The sequence below is a fragment of the Talaromyces proteolyticus genome (genome assembly GCF_021365285.1).
Source record: "Talaromyces proteolyticus strain PMI_201 chromosome Unknown BGW36scaffold_2, whole genome shotgun sequence".
In the NCBI taxonomy this organism is placed as follows: Eukaryota; Fungi; Ascomycota; class Eurotiomycetes; order Eurotiales; family Trichocomaceae; genus Talaromyces; species Talaromyces proteolyticus.
Window position 1 is genome coordinate 3271355 of NW_025764278.1, and position 19201 is coordinate 3290555.

At 45.8% G+C, this 19201-nt stretch overlaps 8 protein-coding genes across 8 annotated transcripts; 2 read left to right on the plus strand and 6 right to left on the minus strand.

The window, feature by feature from the left end:
• Window positions 1–16: 16 nt before the first annotated feature.
• On the plus strand, window positions 17–2238 carry BGW36DRAFT_444961 (uncharacterized protein; the record flags this gene model as incomplete). Its single annotated transcript, XM_046221655.1, has 2 exons — window positions 17–857; window positions 1010–2238. 2 exons carry the CDS (start codon window positions 17–19, stop codon window positions 1984–1986), a joined length of 1818 nt encoding a protein of 605 aa, XP_046077273.1. The 3' UTR covers window positions 1987–2238.
• An 878-nt stretch (window positions 2239–3116) lies between these two features.
• BGW36DRAFT_423777 (uncharacterized protein) lies at window positions 3117–3395 on the minus strand (the record flags this gene model as incomplete). Its single annotated transcript, XM_046219874.1, has 2 exons — window positions 3117–3306; window positions 3370–3395. 2 exons carry the CDS (start codon window positions 3393–3395, stop codon window positions 3117–3119), a joined length of 216 nt encoding a protein of 71 aa, XP_046077274.1.
• A 250-nt stretch (window positions 3396–3645) lies between these two features.
• On the minus strand, window positions 3646–5218 carry BGW36DRAFT_370972 (putative mitochondrial GTP/GDP transporter Ggc1). The gene is made up of 7 exons (XM_046215305.1): window positions 5007–5218; window positions 4913–4950; window positions 4813–4854; window positions 4638–4751; window positions 4452–4585; window positions 4218–4395; window positions 3646–4168 (listed from the first exon to the last, which is right to left on the minus strand). The coding sequence occupies exons 1-7, from the start codon at window positions 5092–5094 to the stop codon at window positions 3833–3835; spliced, it is 930 nt and encodes a 309-aa protein (XP_046077275.1). The 5' UTR covers window positions 5095–5218; the 3' UTR covers window positions 3646–3832.
• Window positions 5219–5532: 314 nt separating this feature from the next.
• BGW36DRAFT_370976 (putative autophagic death protein Aut7/IDI-7) lies at window positions 5533–6665 on the minus strand. Its single transcript, XM_046215306.1, has 3 exons — window positions 6385–6665; window positions 6045–6277; window positions 5533–5982 (listed from the first exon to the last, which is right to left on the minus strand). The coding sequence occupies exons 1-3, from the start codon at window positions 6472–6474 to the stop codon at window positions 5949–5951; spliced, it is 357 nt and encodes a 118-aa protein (XP_046077276.1). The 5' UTR covers window positions 6475–6665; the 3' UTR covers window positions 5533–5948.
• A 778-nt stretch (window positions 6666–7443) lies between these two features.
• On the minus strand, window positions 7444–11986 carry BGW36DRAFT_287177 (putative DNA-directed RNA polymerase III largest subunit; the record flags this gene model as incomplete). The annotated part of the gene is made up of 4 exons (XM_046210487.1): window positions 7444–7797; window positions 7850–8594; window positions 8669–11833; window positions 11895–11986. 4 exons carry the CDS (start codon window positions 11984–11986, stop codon window positions 7444–7446), a joined length of 4356 nt encoding a protein of 1451 aa, XP_046077277.1.
• Window positions 11987–12357: 371 nt separating this feature from the next.
• Window positions 12358–14079, plus strand: BGW36DRAFT_370980 (putative coproporphyrinogen III oxidase). The gene is made up of 2 exons (XM_046215307.1): window positions 12358–12776; window positions 12843–14079. The coding sequence occupies exons 1-2, from the start codon at window positions 12570–12572 to the stop codon at window positions 13947–13949; spliced, it is 1314 nt and encodes a 437-aa protein (XP_046077278.1). The 5' UTR covers window positions 12358–12569; the 3' UTR covers window positions 13950–14079.
• A 365-nt stretch (window positions 14080–14444) lies between these two features.
• BGW36DRAFT_394381 (putative microtubule binding protein HOOK3) lies at window positions 14445–17085 on the minus strand (the record flags this gene model as incomplete). The annotated part of the gene is made up of 7 exons (XM_046217910.1): window positions 14445–14666; window positions 14714–14812; window positions 14863–15248; window positions 15299–15411; window positions 15464–15540; window positions 15592–15652; window positions 15704–17085. 7 exons carry the CDS (start codon window positions 17083–17085, stop codon window positions 14445–14447), a joined length of 2340 nt encoding a protein of 779 aa, XP_046077279.1.
• A 482-nt stretch (window positions 17086–17567) lies between these two features.
• BGW36DRAFT_370982 (uncharacterized protein) lies at window positions 17568–18623 on the minus strand. Its single transcript, XM_046215308.1, has 4 exons — window positions 18195–18623; window positions 18115–18139; window positions 18052–18061; window positions 17568–17995 (listed from the first exon to the last, which is right to left on the minus strand). Exons 1-4 carry the CDS (start codon window positions 18342–18344, stop codon window positions 17872–17874), a joined length of 309 nt encoding a protein of 102 aa, XP_046077280.1. The 5' UTR covers window positions 18345–18623; the 3' UTR covers window positions 17568–17871.
• Window positions 18624–19201: the final 578 nt, after the last annotated feature.

The window sequence follows — 19201 nt, forward strand, 5'->3', positions numbered from 1 at the left end:
ATTTTCTAAGGTGATCATGTCCAGTACTATTCACGATGCGGTTGGGCGTATGAAGGTCTCACTCCGAAACAATAGAGACCTGCCACCTGTTCGGTTATCGAATGTTGCCAAAGAATTTGTCGACAACAGAGTAGAAATTAACGGTTGTAGAGCAATCGACTTACCAGTCGCAGATGGCAGTTCCCCGATCGACAAAGCCAGGAAGGAACTCCCTGTCGACGAGGCTGACATTGTTGACCCCCACGAAGATATCCACTGCAAACATTTTGCAGAAGTCCTGCAGTCATTTGAAAATGCGCTGCCGGACAAATATAAGACGCGATTTAAGTTGCAAGACAAACATAGCTGGTCAGAAGTCATCGAGGAGGCCAGTATCGCTGAGATGAAGTACAAAAAGAAAAGCAGCGAATCTCCGTTCGGCAAGGTCCGCGGGTTTTTTAGGTCACTGCAAAAGAGGTCAGCTATTATAGAGAACTGGCTCGATCTGCTACCCACTCAAAGTCAATATGGGAGTCTGATATGCGGCGGTATCAAAATGATTTTGCGCGCGGCCACGAGGATGGACGAAGTCAAAGAGTTCATTTTCAAGGCACTGGCAACTATCCCTGACGAGGTGGAGAAGGCGCAGTTGATGATTGACTACAACCAGGACCTGCAGGCCTTCTCGCGCCTGTACAATCGAGTCTCGTCTCTCTACTCAACTATTTTTGGAATCCTTGAACACATCATTACTTGGTACGGACAGAAATGTGCACCCCGGTATTTTAAAGCTATAATTCAACAGAGCAGTTACGAAAAGGTGTTGGAAGACAAGATTAAAGAATTCAAGGAAGTAGTATCTTCTGTGATGAGTGAAGGTATGTAACAGCCTTATTTTCCAACCTATAGCTTTCACATCACAATCTCAAACTTGTGCATGTCTATTGGAAGTGCTCGCTTTAGAAACATGATTTCAGCGGCTACTAGCCACTGTTTATGAAACAGAGAGACAAGGCTAACTAGACTGTAGCTCTTCTGTGTGGTATGAACCGTTTCCAGGTTATGGATGCACGTCTTCAGGAGATTCTTGACTGCGTTTATGGTGTGGTGCTCAGCAACCCAAGGATAAATCCCCAGACCGGTCAAATGCTGCAACCACAGCCTATTCCAAAACAAGTACAAAGGGGAAAGGCTATATCAAGACAGTCTCTGTGCGAATCTATCTTAAGATACGATGGGGATATTCCTCTGACGGATCTGACTGTTGTCATGCATCGAGGAACTGAACTCAGCCTGGAAGAACAAGATCGAATCGTATATGTCATTAACAGCGAAAGTCTGAGAAATTGGCTTTTAGAGCCAACAAAGGCCACGCTTCTTATCAGTGGCCATTCCGAGGATTTTGGGAGTGGCATTTCATCAATGTCTTTCTTGGCCGCCCACGTTGTCCAATCCACCCGACAAGCACAGAAAAACCGGCCGATTTGCCTACACTGGTTCACCCATCAGCACCGCGATACTCGTAAAGATGCAGACGCCAATGTCCATGGTATAATTAGACATCTTATCGGCCAACTTCTGCATGCCCGTACTGGGTTCGATCTCTATTTTATCAAACGCAGTACCGCAATTTTGATGCGTGAAAATGACCTCAAAGTCCTCTGTGACGTGTTCGACCAGCTCATCTTCCAGCTTCCACAGAAGACAGTCACATTTTGCGTTCTAGACTGGCTAGCTTGTTTGGAATACCACGAGAGGACGGAAGTACAGTACTTGCTCAAAAGACTTCGAGCAATTGCAAGACACACGAGTGGCGAAGGGAGCCTGTTTAAATTGTTGCTGACGCATCCCGGAGGAGCCTTTCGTGCTGCGGCTATTTTTAGTCCAGAAGAGGCTCTGGACGTACCTGAAGCTGGTGATGGGAATCGTATGGGTTTCAATAGTTTGATGTGGAATGCAAAAGTTGGTGGTAATATCAATCAACTAAGCCTCAAGTCAACGCAGTGAAGAAAAGCTACTATGTTCACGGGCGGTCTATGACTCGGATAACAAAGAGCAGCTTTCGAATGGTGTAACAGACTGGTATTCTCTATACTCATTTGGGGCAGTAATTGGTTATATCAGCTAGGCGACGACCAGAGAACAGAGCCATTAGGTTTATGAGCTACAGATGCATGGGTTATTCAAAAAGGACTAATATGTTAGAGCAAGAAAGAGAATAAAACGGCGACATATTCTCAAGATTAAAGAAAGGATCCCAAGCTAACAAAGAAAACCAAGAAGGCTCAGGGAAATGACATACAAAGATGTGCATGAAATGTAGGAGATGACGGAGTTAAACGGGCGTGAACATATACAAGATGGGGTGTTGAGGCATTGTTTGGCCAATATCATGATTACATTTAATTATTTGAGCGTTTACGATTATACCCAAAATCAAGTTAGGGCTAGGGTTACCTCAGGCAAGCAGATCCCTGCATTTGTATGTTAGTGTTTGTTAATGTAGATGCGCTTAATGGCAACCGCATTGTTGTTGCATTGTCTCCAAGTTTATATTGAATCTGACGTAAATCGGTGTAAAGGCAGAAAATCTTAATATGTATTCAAACTTCGTAATACCAGTAGCTACAATCATCCATCAATGCCCATTTTCATATTTGTGAACATATATAAAGTGCGTATACAGACCATCCGCTATTGTTCATTTAGAACCGATCTAGCCGTGACATGGATATACACCAAGCAGCAGTGCCAGATGGCTATACAACCAGGACGAACGTGCAGCAAGTATGTCTTTAAGGGTAGACTAGTGTCTTAGCAATCAATAATCCTTGCTACTCGTAAAGCTGTAGTTCACGATGTCTGCTCCTTCTGCTCTGCTCGAAATCCACAGCGATGTGCATTTGCTATCGTAATGACATTGAGACCGATGGATCTTGTTGGTGTGGTGTATGTGGCGCTTACCGCCGAGATTGATATCAATCTGAACCGATCCAATCTATCAAGGTATGGATGAATATAAATTCCACGTATCCATCAATCACGCAACTCACCTCCCTCACCGCTCCCACTCCACTGACATCGTATCATCCATATCCCACTCCAAGCCTTCTTTTTCAACCAGAAAAAGAGCATGCTCATAACCCCCGAAAATCACCATTCCACCACATCTTCGCCCGCCGCGACCCCGTTTCGAGAACCTTCTTCAACCCGAACTTTTGTGCATCTTCCTCGCCGTTCTGGATTGCTTGCGTACGATGGTCACGCTGGATACGAATTACGGCGGAAGATGCGCCAATAGCCAGGGCGAAGATGGGGTCGGCGATTCTAAAACAGTAGTTTGTTAGTTTGGCCATGGTATTAAGTATAGAGAACGGGGATGGTGTGTACTTGGATATGAGGAAGGGGTGCGACATTTTGATTCGTGATGTTCTCGAGCGAGTTCATAGCAAGCTTGATCTTGAAGGATCAAACTGATATGCGGAGGGATAAGCTCGGGTTAAGGTTGGGTGCACGGGCCAGCTAAGCTCTCCTGCTGTCAGCAGCATGAAGCTTCGACCAATAATTATCTTCTCATTCGGAGGTTTGCTATACGAAAAGATAAGGTATGGAATCCCATCACCTTCCTGTATACCGATTCATAGCCAAGGCGAGTATGTAGCATAATGCAGAGAAAGGAGGTGTGTTTCATTTTGACCCATAAATTACATACAGACGGTACTCAAGACACTATGTGCCGATTCTAAATAATACTAAAAGATAATGATAAAACCCATCGCCAGACGCGCCGAATCTGAGGCTCCAAAGAGAAGATTAAAAATAAAAAAGAATATCAATATCTCCAAAAGAGAACTTATACAACCTTTCCGAATGCAGGAATCAAATTCTGTGCAAGCCAGAAACTGAACACCAACTTCGGCCCGGTCATGAGCAGCTTGGGGATAAGGCCCTTGAAGAAGGCGGTGGGGCCTTCGTTCTTTATCATGTTGGCGATGATTCGGGTTCCGGATTCGGGGTTCTCGAAGTTGCGATTTTGGATACGCGTCTTGATAACGTCGAGAGGCGCAGAGACGATCAGGGAGGCGCTGGCACCGAAGATCGAGGCAATGAAGTTCTGGTACCAGCTAGCAGCGTTGTAGTCCTTGAGGGCAAAGATATATTCCTTGGCGAAAGCAGAACCACCGAATAGCTAAAATCATCAGTAAGAATTGATAACCAGAGCGGGAAATTTGACATACCGCAAATGAGCCAGGAGCATTACGGGCAGCAGTCCAGCCTGCACCTCGATACAAGCCCATTCCTTCATCAGAAATGATCTTGAACAGACCACGACCACGGAATGCCTCGGGATTTGTCTGACGCTTGATTTTCAAGACATCAAGGGGAAGGAGAACGATTTCACCGATACCAACAATACTATAACAGGTTAGCCGCCTACTCACGAGATAGAAAGGGCCAGGGATAGAACATACCTGCCGGCAGTAGCGTGCATAACAGCCTTTCCAGTTCCTTTGCCAAAAGTATTATCGAAAACAGAACCGTGGTTCTCGGCGAGATAATCCCGAACGAATGGCTGACCACCATATTTGTAGATTCGTTGAAGCACCTGAACGGTATTGTCAACAAGTGCATAGATTGACTGGTTCAGATAATAATACCTTGTATCCAGCAGCATATCCAAGACCGGGGAACAGAGAAGTGAATTTGCGGCCAGCAGACGCCGTGGCATATTCTTTGAAGACGATTTGGTTGAGACCAGCAACGCCGTTGACCTAGACAAGGAGCATGTGAGGTTCAAATTCAGATACATTTAGACAGAATTTTAGTGCATACCTTGCCTTGATTGCTCATCAATCGTTTCGCAATGGTGTCAACCTGTGGACGATTTATCAGTAAGAGAAATGTTATTGCTCGGAGGATGGAATTCTCATACGGGATGGAAAACCAACAACTCCGCAATACCAGCAGACCCTAAGCAATTAGATTATGATTAGAGGCGACTCTTTGTTTGCATTCAAAGACCATACCAGAGCCGAGTAATCGCGCAGTGCCTGATTCCCTCTTGACATCCTTTGCGGCCGAGCCGGCGCCGACTTGTGCCATTGCAGGCGACATGTTTGTATTTCCGCGGAAGAAAAAGATGGGGAAAGATCTATTGAGGAAGAACTGAAAACGAAAGGAATGGAAATAAGCAACACACCGATACAAAACCACCGACAGCACAGAACGAAGCTTGCGGACTTCCAGAATGAATTAATCTTAATCTTTCGGGTCGAGAATTCTCGTCCTGCTGTGGCGCTAGGCCCGGCCGGGTTAAGTGGGCTCCGACATCGTCCCGATAAGGGCAGACAAAACAGTGAAACATATGATGATCATACACACTTATGCTGTGTTACTGTTATAATTGTTTGTGTTTGTGTTGTATGTGATTGTTACTAATTACGGGGAGCATGTAAATCTAGATTTTCTCCAGGTTGTGTCTTCTCAAAAGGTTGGCTTGACCACCCTACAGCTTGGAAGGTCTAGATGATTACCAAGCATTTAAACACTATGTAAACGATTTGGACGAGAATTCATTGATTTAGCTAGATAGATGTGTCAAACTGCAAATACACACAAGTAAAGCCGCACCATGCAGATACCTAGCATCTTCTAAAGGAATGCACCGCAGCTCGTCCGCATCGTCTTTGTTCTTGAGGGCGACGGCAGACGGAATGACTAGTCGAGATGGCATCTGCGATGCAGGACTCACTGTCGGGGGAAAACTGCTAGTATCGCTGTTGAAATCATGTAGAAGAACTCAAAAGTGACAACCCATATAACGCCGGCACGACAAAAAAACACACACGCTATCCCGTCACGTTGATTTCATTATGATCGTCGAGCGATGGCTGGGATCGCGGTTTAAAACAAGTCATTCTAGCAAATTGATTTCTGCGAACTGTCGACAGGTTCCAGGTCCAAGCCCGTCAGCAGTCACCAAATGTGTTCTCTCCAGAATACCTATATAACGATAAGCCTCTCGTTTACATTTAACATCTCATATACCCAGCAGGAAAGCTTACGTGATATATAAGAAGCCGTCCTCATCCTTGTGCTCGTCATAGATGCTGCTCATAAGAGCTGCTGTAGGAGGAAGGACCTCATCCACGAAGATGAAGATGGCCTTCTCCGGCGACAGCTTGATGCGCTTGCGGATGACATATACGAACTGGCCAACTGTAAGATCTGCGGGAACTAGATACTTCTTCTTGTCGATAGTGGCGATGTCGGACTTCTCGACCTTCTCGCAGATAACCTAGCGAAGGAAACGGCTGTCAGTATGAACACATCATAATGAAGCGGTGAAGGCGGTGTGATTTGCTGGAAGGACAGACACAGCGCGGAGGATCAGGCAAAACATACTGGGATACGGTCGGCATATTTCTGGCGAATACGCTCGGCCTCAGCCTTGCGCTTCTCGAAGGGGTGCTCGTCCTTGAACTTGGATCTCATGGTGAGCTGAATGGGCGGTTATGGGGTAGCGGATAAGGTTGGTGTGGATAACGAGGCAGGCTGACGATGGGTTGCTGTGGGGTGGACACGAGAGCGACGATATGTAGCAGTATTGAAAGCCGGCAGATGCAAGACGGAAAATGTACGTAGTCGACGGAAGAGAGGGATGATGATGGAAGATAGAAGGAGGATGGAAGTTGATGGACGAGGAAGAGGGCGGTCGGGGGTGGGGACCGGGCAGCAGGCAGCTTAGTAGTAGTAACGGATAGTAGCCACAGCAGAGCCCCGCTGAGTATACTGGTAATTGGCAATTGTCACGCTCACGTTGCCTGCAGCACCTGACCTGCCCAGCCAACCCGCCAGGTACCGCTATTGTTATGGTCTGATTGATTCTGCTTACGCAAACAGCTTATTATTTTCCTGCTGCATTTCTTCGACAATCTAGGGATTCTTGGCGGTATTATTGTTGATGGATCGTCTTCCTCTACGCTTCTCTGCGGGGTGCCCGGATTCGATCCACACAAGATGGTTCTGTCACAGCCTCGTTGACGATACCATCGATCGGGGGCTGACAACCTGATAACCCCATCTGACAAAGGACATGACATGGCCCTGAAGATCTCAGATCTATCAAAGCATCCCGTGACCTGCCTCTGAATCAAACTCGTGAGTCACGATTGTTCATGCTAACCACGTGCACGTGCGGGCTCTGTACCATTTCAACGAGGCTTGAAAATACGTAACTAATCATGAGGACGTTTGAAAAGAGGATACTCAAGAACCTGAACAACGCTGCTCTAATGCCACAAATCATGATGTCGTACTCGTAACATCAATGAATGATAAATACACCAAAAAATAGAAAAAGAAAAAGAAAGCCATAGTAACCGCCGGCTGAATGCGATAAAAGACCTATTCCCAAACTCCCTAGACCATGCTTTTTAGTACAATTCACCGTGCGTAGCGGCGTCATCCCCGTGATTTCTTTACTTGTCTTTTCGGCACAACTGAATTACCGTATAGCTCAGACCAAGAATCCTCAAAGACAGTCTTCTTCGGTCCGGTATGTCCTTCGTAGAAATTCAGCTTGCGAACAACCTCCATCGCGCCCGTACCAAGAGACACTGTCTTGCCCATGATGATGCATTCGGACACTCCTTCCACACGATCTGTTCGCCCAGTACCACCGGCATCAAAAAGATGGTCGGCTGTCTTCTCAAAGGAAGCAAGTTGAAGGACAGAATCCCGCATCTTGGACATGCCAAAACGCGTGATACCGAGCACCTCACCAGTAGTAGTCATGATGTCCGCCAAGAGATGCATCTGTGGAAAAAATGTCAATAAATGTGCAGCTTCAGATCAGGGCTTATCTTACATGTCTAGGATCAATGTCCATATCCTTCATGACTGCACTCATCTCGTTGACGATGGTAGCTCGCGCGGCTTCGATACCGAGAATTGTCTTGGTCTCCATGACATTGTTGGTAGTTGTGTGGAGACCATCGACACCGTCCGTTGTCATACACTCCTTGAGTCCATACCCTTCCACGAGTAATTTATGCGTGACATCATCGGTGTGAATAACAGCTCGTCGGGCCTGAGGATGGCCAAGGACTTGAATGTCCGGCAGCATACGCTTAAGATGCTTCAATCGAAGGAATGGGTCTGCGCTTGTTAGGGAGATATCTGTCTTGGACAGGGTCGATTTGGTTTTTGGATCCATGTCCACGTGGACCTGAATATGTGTGTGAAATGTATCCACCCGGATGTCGTCCGCCTTGAAACGTTTGTGGTTTTTGATAGCCTCCGCGATTTGTTTCACAGGCATTTCAAGCTGAAGTTTTTTGATGGTTTCCGTGTTTATCTTAACTGTAATATAGGAATCTTTGCCCGTCCATGTTTCCTTCACGTAGTGAACAATATCACGCAAGAAGGTTTTCTCGATTCTTCCTTTGGTAACCCGCGCCAAGAAGGCTTGCTCTTCTAGAGGTTTTTGCTTGCTGAAGTCGAGGTGACAAGCAATGACTGGTGTACTAATCTCCTTCGAAGCATTGATGATTTCTTTGATACGTGGGACACCCTGAGTGAGGGCCAAGTTACCAACACCAGCAAAATGGAAACTAAGGAGGTAGTTAGTATTAAATGCACCAAATAAAGAAACAGAAAATAAAAGTTCACATGAAGTAGCACATACGTTTTCAATGTCATTTGTGTTCCCGGCTCCCCAATTGATTGTGCACCCACCGCACCTACTGCATGACCAGGCTCGATCTTCGCCTTTTCGTATTTAGACAGACAAGACTCGATGAAATACCGAAGTGATTTCTCTGATAATTTTCCAACATGGTTCAAAGCTTTCTGTGCTTGATTATCTGACACGGACTCGAGGTTACCTCCCAATGCAATGATATTATTTGCTTTCGATTCAATATAAGCATGGACAGATTCAATGAAGTCACGAGCACTCTCATACTGATCGATACCATAATCAGTTCGTTCCATGTAGCCAAGTGCTTCACCAAAGAGACCTTTGCGCTCAAATCTCGCTCGTTCCTTAGACAACACCTTCTCTGTGATCTGCATGATCTCCGATGGAAGAAGGCCACGATCCTGATTATCATGCGTTATTGCCACGGCGTGATTATAGGTGCGGTCAAAGTGAACTGGCTTGGCATTGCCTTCCATGTTAACGGGATCCAAGTCATCTCCTCCGTAGCTGAATTGAACAAGACTGGCCGATGAGGTGCGAATAGTTCCATCATACTTGGCGGACAGATCTTCAAGTGACTTCATCAAACGACGAGACATATAACCAGTTTCGGCAGTTTTAACAGCAGTATCGATCAAACCTTCACGACCGGACATGGCGTGGAAAAAGAACTCGGTAGGTGTCAAACTAGAGAAAAAGCTGTTGCGGACGAAACCTTTCGATGGGGGTTGACGAGCATTTTTGGGGAAGTGAGGTAATGTTCGGTCTTGGAATCCGTCTTGGACACGTTCACTGCTAATGACTTGTTGGCCCACGACTGCCACCATCTGAGAGACGTTGATACTGGAACCTTTAGAACCAGACGTAGCCATGATAAGAGGTGCGTTGTATTTGCTCAATTGCGCAATACATTCTTCACCTGCCTGTTGACGGACTTTGGATAGAATACCAGTCACTTTATTTTCCATGGTTTGTAGTTCATCACAGCCAGGCAGCTTTTCCAACCTTCCGGCTTTGTATTGAGCTATGACATCGTCACAAGCAGCATAAGCCTTCTCAACCAAATCATTTTTCGATTGAACCAGTCTCTCACTAGGGTACACATCTGTGATACCGATTGAAAAACCAACATTCGTGAACCATCTAGCACATAATTTTGAAAGTCGATTCATGCCTTCTGCTGCGGCTACGGGACCGAAGTCTCTCAACATGATGTAAAAGACATTATCTTTCTTTCCTGAGCCAATCGTGCTCTTGTCCATCACACCGCACATGATTTCTGAGTTGCGAATAACGAGCCAGCCATCATTAGGGTCTAGATCCTTTGGACGCCCGTCCTTCGGATGTTTAAATTCTCGGCAAGCAGCATCAATGTTGACCTTGACTGGATCGTCTTTGTTGGGCCGCATGAGAATATTGAAGACTTGTTTCCCGGTCCACAACATTTGTGGTTTAACTACAGAGGGTGGTGGGAGGTCAAATCGAGTGTCAGGCCCAAGCATGTACATGCAAATCTGGGTAAAAGACCTTCTATCGAAAAAGTTGTCCTTGCTACTCAAGATATAGGCTGCACTGATAAAATCTTGGATAGCACCAATAATAGGCTCGCCATTCTTTGGTGTGACCAAGTTATTTTTCACACCCATCAGTTCCATCGCCTCTGAGCGAGCTTCCTCAGTTTGGGGAATGTGCAGGTTCATTTCATCTCCGTCGAAATCGGCATTGTATGGATTACAAACACACTCGTTCATGCGGAATGTCCTGTAAGGACGAACTTTCACAAAGTGAGAGAGAATACTGAGTTTGTGAAGTGACGGTTGTCGATTATATAGTGCAATATCGCCGTCAACGAGATGACGTTCGACAACGTCTCCTATCTGCAGATTCGAAGCCAGGTTATGACGGTTGCCGAATTTCAGAAGAAGCCTTATACCAGGTTTGATAACTGCATTTGCACCTGGCCATTTTTTGGGTCCATTGCGCACATGTTCTTGTAGCCTTTCCCTGTTATAGCGAGTGACTACCTCTGGATATGTCATATTCTTCGCCACCAGTTCTGGGACTGCTACTTCATCAATTCGCAGATTGGGATCCGGAGATATAACTGTTCGTCCAGAAAAATCTACACGCTTTCCAGACAGGTTACCTCGAAATCTTCCCTGTTTTCCTTTCAAGCGAGAAACCAATGAGCGCACCGGTTTTCCAACCTCAGCTTTTAGGCCCGGGATATCACCGTTGATATATATAGCGATCTGCAGCTGCATGTAGTCCCAGCATTCAATGATGGTATGGATTGGCGCTCCTTTCTTCAAGTTGTTTCTGAGAGTGATATTGCTCTGAACAATATCTCCCAATTTGGCAGTTAAATCGTCTTCATTCGATGCGCCATCCTGGCTCACCGATGGACGGATACAATTCGGTGGCGCGGGAATGAACTGCCAGAGAAACGTTTCTGGTCGAACCTCTGTCGGGTCTAGACCCAAAAGCTCACAGTCCGCATTGGTTACTTTCTTGAACAAGTTCAAGACTCGAAGTGCATTCATATCGTCTTGAGCTTTCTTGTAGTATCTTTCGACCTCAGGATTCGACGCCCTGGCTTCGGCCAACGATTTGTCGAACTCCGTCTTGCTAATTGGTTCAACCTTCTTCGTAGCTGTCGACTGGTTAAAATGGCGAAACTTTTCATGAACGATTTTCAGCGCACTCGTGCCAGCTTTCTTTACCACGCCATTAATCGCACCGCACACGAGGCAGTCCTTGGTCTTCTTGCAGCGTTCCACAACTCGCTTTGCAACCTGCAGACGTCTCAAGTTGTCCATTCGAGGCCGTCGCATCTCTTTCAAGAAAGCACGACGCTCCGATTCAGGAAGCAGTATCGCAGAACATTCTTTGCAAATCACCTGCAGTATACCAATAACACGTTTAAAATATCCTATGTGAAATGCGGGAAGCACGAGTCGCACGTGTCCGAAATGGCCGTTACATTCTTTATGTCCATAGTCACAAGTGAGGCATTTATCCGTCTTGGAGCTTACACCAAGCCGTCGGTCCAAAGGCCCATTGTCTTGAACTACTCGATTGCGCTCTAGGTCGTAGAATCTGCGGTCCGAAATTTCGACAACAGCTTGACTGAGGATGTCATCGTTCGATCTATACGTTGGAGAGAAGTTGCGTTAGCAAAGCAAAAAAGCAGGAAAAGCAGAGAACTCACAGAGCACCAAACTTCAGCTCTTTGATAACCTTTGGCACGTTATCTATGACCTGGGCCTTGCCCAAGTCTACTTCCATCATACTCTGCATCATCGCAGTTCGACGTTAGCCGTGATAAGCATGATAGTCGCTGAGGAATTTTGGGCGTATAGTAAGGCGTTGCACAAGATGTTGAAGTCTCTCTTTTGCGTATAATCCGCTCAGCGATCAACTAGCCTCCACAGCAAAAAAGAAGAGCCAGCGACTGTCAGGATGCCACCGCTACTGGAAGTCTGAAATTGAGAATACTGCGGGGGTCGGCAACGATTTTTTGCGGCAGAAAGAAAGAACCTAAGCTCGGCGGCGAGCGGCCCCTCCTGCGCTGCGGTGAGTCATCATTGGCCGAGCCTATGCAAGCTAGTTTGCGCTGTTTGTTTGGCAGTTTGACTTCGGAACTAATTAATTAATTACTATGACTAACTAGATTTAAGCATCACCAGTTCAATTTCCAATGCGGCAACCCGGTTCCCGGCGTGAGCTGATGCGATCAAGTGTTCTCCAATGGCAGTGGCTTGCTTTTCTTATTAGAGAATAGAGAGCGCTGTTGAATCCATTTCCACCTTATGCGTTAATGTGATTTAATTTCAATAAAGCCTCCCTTCTTTTCTTTCTCCTCGGCGGCGGTCATTTCTACACCATGGCACTCCCTCGGGCTTGGATGCCACTGATGAGATCAATTGCTCGTTCAAGCATACGAAAGGAAACCTCTTCCTATCTGTTCAAGAGACAGAATCTGCGGTACTACAGCTCAAAGAAAGGATCCGAGCAGCAATACGTGATTTGGCGGCCCTATCTTCGCCTCGCGATCGGCGTTCCATTTATCGGCGCATTGATTTACTCTATGGTGCGTTAAAGAGCAGAACAGGGCCGTTGACTACTGAAGAAGGACGCTGACTGAAATATGCAATAGATAACGGAGAATGTGACCGAGACCGAAGCTCCAACGATTGCAGAAATCGACGAGGCCTTGAAACGCCAGTCTAAGATCAACGAAGCGTCTCCAATGCGCTTGCGAATGGAAAAATTGATCAAAGACCAACAGAAGAAGATCACAGAAGAGCTGAGCAGAATTGACGGTAAGGATTTCCGCGCCGACACGTGGACACGCCCCAATGGTGGCGGAGGAATCTCGTGTGTGCTTCAAGATGGAAATGTTTTCGAAAAGGCCGGAGTGAACGTTTCGGTTGTATATGGTGAATTGCCTCGACCAGCAATTGAGAAAATGCGTGCCGATCACAAATCATTTGTTGGCTCAGACGTGGAATCTTTGAGCTTCTTCGCTGCCGGTCTATCGCTCGTGTTGCACCCTCATAATCCCAACGCACCAACGGTGCATTTGAATTACCGCTACTTTGAAACCTCTGATCCAAAGGATCCAATCAATGGAGATAGAAACTGGTGGTTCGGCGGAGGTACCGATTTAACTCCATCTTATCTTTTCCCCGAAGATTGCACGCACTTCCACCAGACAATCAAAGAAGCCTGCGATCGCCACGATTCCACCTACTACCCGAAATTCAAGACCTGGTGCGATAAATACTTCTACATTCCACATCGAGGCGAAGCGAGAGGAGTCGGTGGTATTTTCTTCGATGACCTCGACGCCGACTTCCTACAAACATCATCGTCGTCTCAAAACCCGCAGGAGACTCTCTTCTCCTTCGTCAGCGATGCTTTAGGTTCATTCCTCCCTTCTTACGTCCCTATTCTAGAGCGACGAAAGGACATGCCTTACACGGAAAAACAGAAAGAGTGGCAACAGCTCCGACGAGGTCGATACGTTGAATTCAACCTGGTCTATGACCGTGGTACTAGTTTCGGTCTACGAACCCCCAACGCTCGGGTGGAGAGTATTCTGATGAGCTTGCCTCGAACAGCGAGCTGGGTATATATGGATCCTGTTTCAGGAACAAGAACTGAGGCAGCTGCTGCCGATGAGGGGCTAGTTGATGTCGAAGAGACTGCTCGGGAACGGGAATTATTAGATGTTCTAAAGCATCCTCGGCAGTGGGCATGATTACGCCCTCTTTTGGTTTCGCATTTAGCCGTGTTGCTGTTGGACTCTTGTATCTCTTAAAAAATTGTATATTAATGGCACCTAGATATGTTCTTCAATCTAACGAGGTAATTACACGTATGTATATATTCAACGGACAAACAAGCAATATACAAAGCTCAACAGTAAGAAACATGAGGGTATGTACAGTATATCAAGTGGGTATATGTCATTGCTTCCTCAAATGTTAGAAAGCCAGAATCTCAAATATACATGGGTATAAGTCAGTCATAAAAACAGCAAAACTCATCCATCAACAAGCAATTGCCTGAGAATATCAATATTGATTGTTGGAAACAGGTGTATATACTCATCATACAATCTAATTATTTCAATGCAAGGGGAAAAGCACAATGAACAATCAATGGCAATATGTGAACTGGTGTAAAATGCTAAACCATTTCTATTTCGAGCGCATGACAGATGAACATTACCTGCGAACTGCATGAACGCATTCTATCTAGGAGTGCTTGCGTTGGAAACAAGGCTCCTTTGCTTTGCAAGCCATCCTCTTTGCGAATCCACTCCACCGCCAGTGCCTATGGATGCAGGTTGGCGGTAACGCGAAACGCTGACGTTACTGTGTTGTAGGCGCCCTTGAAGGTCGTACCACGCAGAACAAATAAGAGAGATTTCTCGAGATTGTCGGTGAATGATATCCTGGAGTTCATTCTGATTCTGGTGTCAACGGAGCGAATATTGCTAATTCTGGAAGAATCACTTACCTCACGCTGTTTAGATATACTGTCCTCTGTATTTGATTCTTCCATGTTTTTAATTCGGTCTTGGAGTGTCTTAATAAACTCCTTTTGTTGTTCAATGTACTACAACACATAATTAGCCAGGAAAGTTGAACACAATTTGAATCACCTACTTCAGCCCTCTTTGCAAGCCTCTCTGCACTCTTTTCTGTGACTTCCGCGAAATGTTTCAAAAGCTCAATAGCCGACTTCGAAGCGGCGTTAGGATCGTCGGTATTGGTTTGAGCACCAAACTCTGCGAGAAGTGCCTGCATTTCCTTGATAGAGGCCTCATCTTCGCTGTGGATTTTGCCCTGCTTGTCGTCCAGCAATGTGCGCAGCTCCTCACGTTCAGCGCAAACGTCTCTCACAAGAGCCTGAGATGCATCTATTTCAGCCTCAAGATGGTGAATCTTATGTAAAAGCTCATCCCAGTCTGCGCGAACTTTGGAGATTTCTGAGGAATTAGAATCCTTGACTTCAGTGATCATATCGATCTTTTCTTTGCCAACAAGTCCCACTATCACATATGTCAGCATCATTACAAATCAAAAAAAGTTCACAACCTACGCTCTGATTTCGCATCCTCAAGTAGTCTTTTAGTAGCATCGATAACATCTTCAGAATCTGCAAGCTTCTGCCGCACTTCTGCGTATTGATCGTATAATTTCCAATATTCCTCACTACTGAATGCTTAGCGTTATCACAAACCAGATTATTGCAATTCTAGCTCACCTTTGCGTTGATTTGGCTTGCGCCAACTGTGCCGTCAGCACCAAGTTTTCAGAGTATGCCTCGAGGTTCGATCCAAGCTATAATATTGTTAGCAATCTGCATTTCGTAGAGAGGAGGCCACTGCTTACTGAGTTGGGGGTTGTCTTCAATTTTTCCACCTCTTTCTTCAGTTCTTCATTCTCCGATTTCCTGCAAGAGTCAGTATTCTGGCATGTATGCATTAACAATAAGTCCACTTACAACTGTGTTTCTCTCGTTCCGATATCTTCCAAGTCCTTTTGTAGTGTGCCTTGTGGCCTTGGAGTTGTATTTCCAGGCGTAAGTGAAGGACTACCAGGAGGACCTTCTAATTCTCGGATCCGTTCTCGCAGTTCGCTGATCAATGCCTCATCTCGGTCTCTTTGTTCTTCTGCACTTTGAAGGCGTTCAGTGAGAGCATGATTGTTGAACTCCAGTTGCTTTTTAAGACTCTGGATCTCGTGACGGTCTTGCTCGATACGTGGCAAGACGCGCCTATATTCCTCCAATTCAACGTCCCGTTCAGAAGATCGGCGTTGGTTTGAGTCCGCATCCTTAAGCTGTTGTTGAAGATCTGTGACTTGGGTTTTGAGCGCCTGGTTCTCTTTCTCAAAGTCTTGGCTGGCCTGAAGTTTTTGTCGGTATTTCTCTGCCGCATTTGCTTTCCGGGTCAATTGATCTCTCTCAGTCTTCAGTTCATCGTAATCATCCTGTAACTTCTGGAAGCGTTGCGTCTTGATTCGCATAGTCTCCAGTGACATTTTCAGACTATCAATCTCATCCTGGGCTGTAGAAAGCTTGGCCTCCTGGTTGGCAATGAGCTCCTCTTGCTGGCGTGATTTGCTTTCCAGGGCCTTCGCACTAAATCCCACGTCACCTTTCCCTGATTTGAGTGTAACCAGTCTATCCTCCGTTGAGGTCAGGCGTGTTTGTAGAGTATCATTATTTTCTTGAAGACGGGCCAGGCGATTATGTAAATCCTCCAGGGCCTTTTCCATCTCTTTTTTCTCACTCGCTAGCTTATCATTCTCTGCAAGAACTTTTCCAACTCGCTCTTCAAATCGCAGCTCTGGGTCGACTGTGTGGTCACGCTTAGCCGCGCCATCCTTCACTTCCTCTTCCCCCGAAGAGTCTTCATGCTGGGTATTATGAGCTTCTTGGATAATATCCTTCAATCCCTCCTGCGTCGGAGTACTCAAGCTCTGCAGTGTTGTAACGTACATTTCTGCGTTCGCAGAACTAATAGCTGCAATCAGGATCAATTTCAGGAGCTTGTTTGTTTCCTTCAGCGAGTTCGCTTCGGCGATTGCTTTCAAATCGGGCGATGGGTCGAGTCCAGGAGGCACTTCATCGTCATTCTGCTTGCGAATATAACTGGTCAAGAGCTTATGGAGGTGCTTGAGGTTCTGCCATCTAGTAACCCAATGGTCAGACGGGTTTCGGTCCGGTAATTCGTCCAAGAAATGCTGAGGGTCAATGTCCTGTAGTATTTCCCAGAGTATGATTCCGTCCGTCAATTCGTCTGCATTCCGAATCGTCTTACCCAACGAGAAGCTGTTGATCCATTCGAGTAGCACCTTGGCGACACTGTGTTCAGAAGTCATATTGACGATCGACTAAAGTAAACACAAAAGCTCCGCATATCATGGAAATCGGAACTTGAGCACTCGTTGATTAATGGAACAATTGTATCATGATGGATATGGCTAACAAAAATGGGCTGTCAAGGAACTGCGTCGAGGAGGTCGTGTGTGCTATAGTCGCGTTAAGAACGCGGAGGCACCCATGGGCCCGCGTTCGGATAAAATGCAGCCTAGGAGCTGTTAGTGCAAGCCGCTGCCCCTCAAAGCTCATAAGCTTCATCTCATGTATGATGCTATGTAATAAAACAAGTGATGTAATTGAAATGATTTCAACACGTGCAATGTGGCTTAACAGAAGCATCATGTAATGAATATAGTGAAACCCAAAATTGAACGAATAGAATACTATATCAAAAGTATGACAGGCATTTATAGTTACTCTTCAAAACTGCGTTATATTAGCTTTTTTAAATGACCAACGTTTGTATATTTGTAGTAGTCACTTTTGGTATGACTGAAGTCCATTGTCATTGCTAGGCGCTTTGCATAGGTGAGTCATTGAAACGAATTACATTATTAAAGAATAAAAACCGTGCGCCACAACCTCAAAGAAGTCGCCCCGTCCCAAAATGATATGCACATAGAAACCAATACCCTAATCAATAATCCATATTTACAGCAACCATACAAAAGACGTTTGCCTTTCCCAAAGCAGCGCCTGGTAAAGTCTTGATACCAGCATCACTAAAGCATCGTAATGCGCCAGGCACTCGAACGTTTCAGCAATTGCGGAACGATCCAAAATTCCTACTCCCCAACAAAATCACCACTAGCGCTTACGACTTTATCTTCTTCGATGACGGGGAGAAAAGCGGTAGACGAAGTAGATATAGTCTGAAGTGCGTTGGTGGTAGCTTTCGCGGCAAAACCTCTGTTGATTTCGTTAGTGTTTATTAATCTGAATATCGCCGACCTCTAGTAGCATACTTGATCAGGTCTGGATGAATATGTTAGCAAGGTTGAGTATGAACAGGTAGTGGCAAGACTTACTATATTCGTGAGTGATCCAACCGCCCTGAGCAAACCATTAGCATGTCTTGTTAAGAGGGCAATGTTTATATAATACTCACAGCATCAGTAATCGTCCTCTTTGCATCATTCAAGACTGAGTCTGGGGTATTGTCGGGGAAAGTGATGACAACAGACTTCTGTGGTTGGACTGCAAGGGCTACTTGCAAGAGCCCAAAGGTGAAAACGAAAAGATAGTGAGACAGCTTCATGTCTGTTATAGTTGCAGGATGGAGTATAATTGCTATGTCTGAATAGACCGTCTGGTCACAGGATAACAAGAGATGTGTCTAAGGATGCTGCAAACAACGCAGAGCTCGATGGTCACGACAATGATGGAACTTGCGTGATACGATAAGTACTTACTACCTAGTCCGAAGTGGCGGCTGCTACGTCACTGGTCGACGCAAACTTCCGGCGGCTGCCTGAGGCATGAAGATGACTCAGCAGCGGCCCGACTTCCGTCGATGCGATCAACCATGATACGATCCTCTCTAATTACCTTCTCTTCTGGCTCTCAACGATCAACAGAGTTTTCTCTTTTTAATTCCCGTCCGTCGCTGTCTTGTCTTCTTCGTCACTCCCCTCTTTTCCTTTCTTCTGTTTTCTGTGCATTTCAGCGTGCATCAACCTAATTAACTCCATCCAGTCTTGAAACTTTCGCGTGTCCTTTCCCTATACGTCCTGCTCCCTGAGGAATCGTTCTAGTACGCAGTGTTGATAAGGCAATAATTTTGGTGGTCTTTGGGGTAGGACGATTGTCTGGAGGCTTTCAGTTTCTCTTGTTAATCAAGTTGGGTGGGGGTTCATAATCTGTTTCTCACTCTAGCGAAGGTAGCTAGCAAGCATTTTACAAAACCTGTTCATTCCACATACTGCACTTCCGAAAGATTATCTGAAGCCAAGGCACGTCAAAAACAATCAGAATTCTATCTTTTGGAGGTCTATCGTGACCAAATATTTCTCTTTCCCAGTTGGACTCATGGTTTAGAAAAAATATCGGTTAACAGGAGCACAAAGGACCGAAGTGGAAGCCATCAAGAAACAAAAGAGTAACGACCTACCTTTC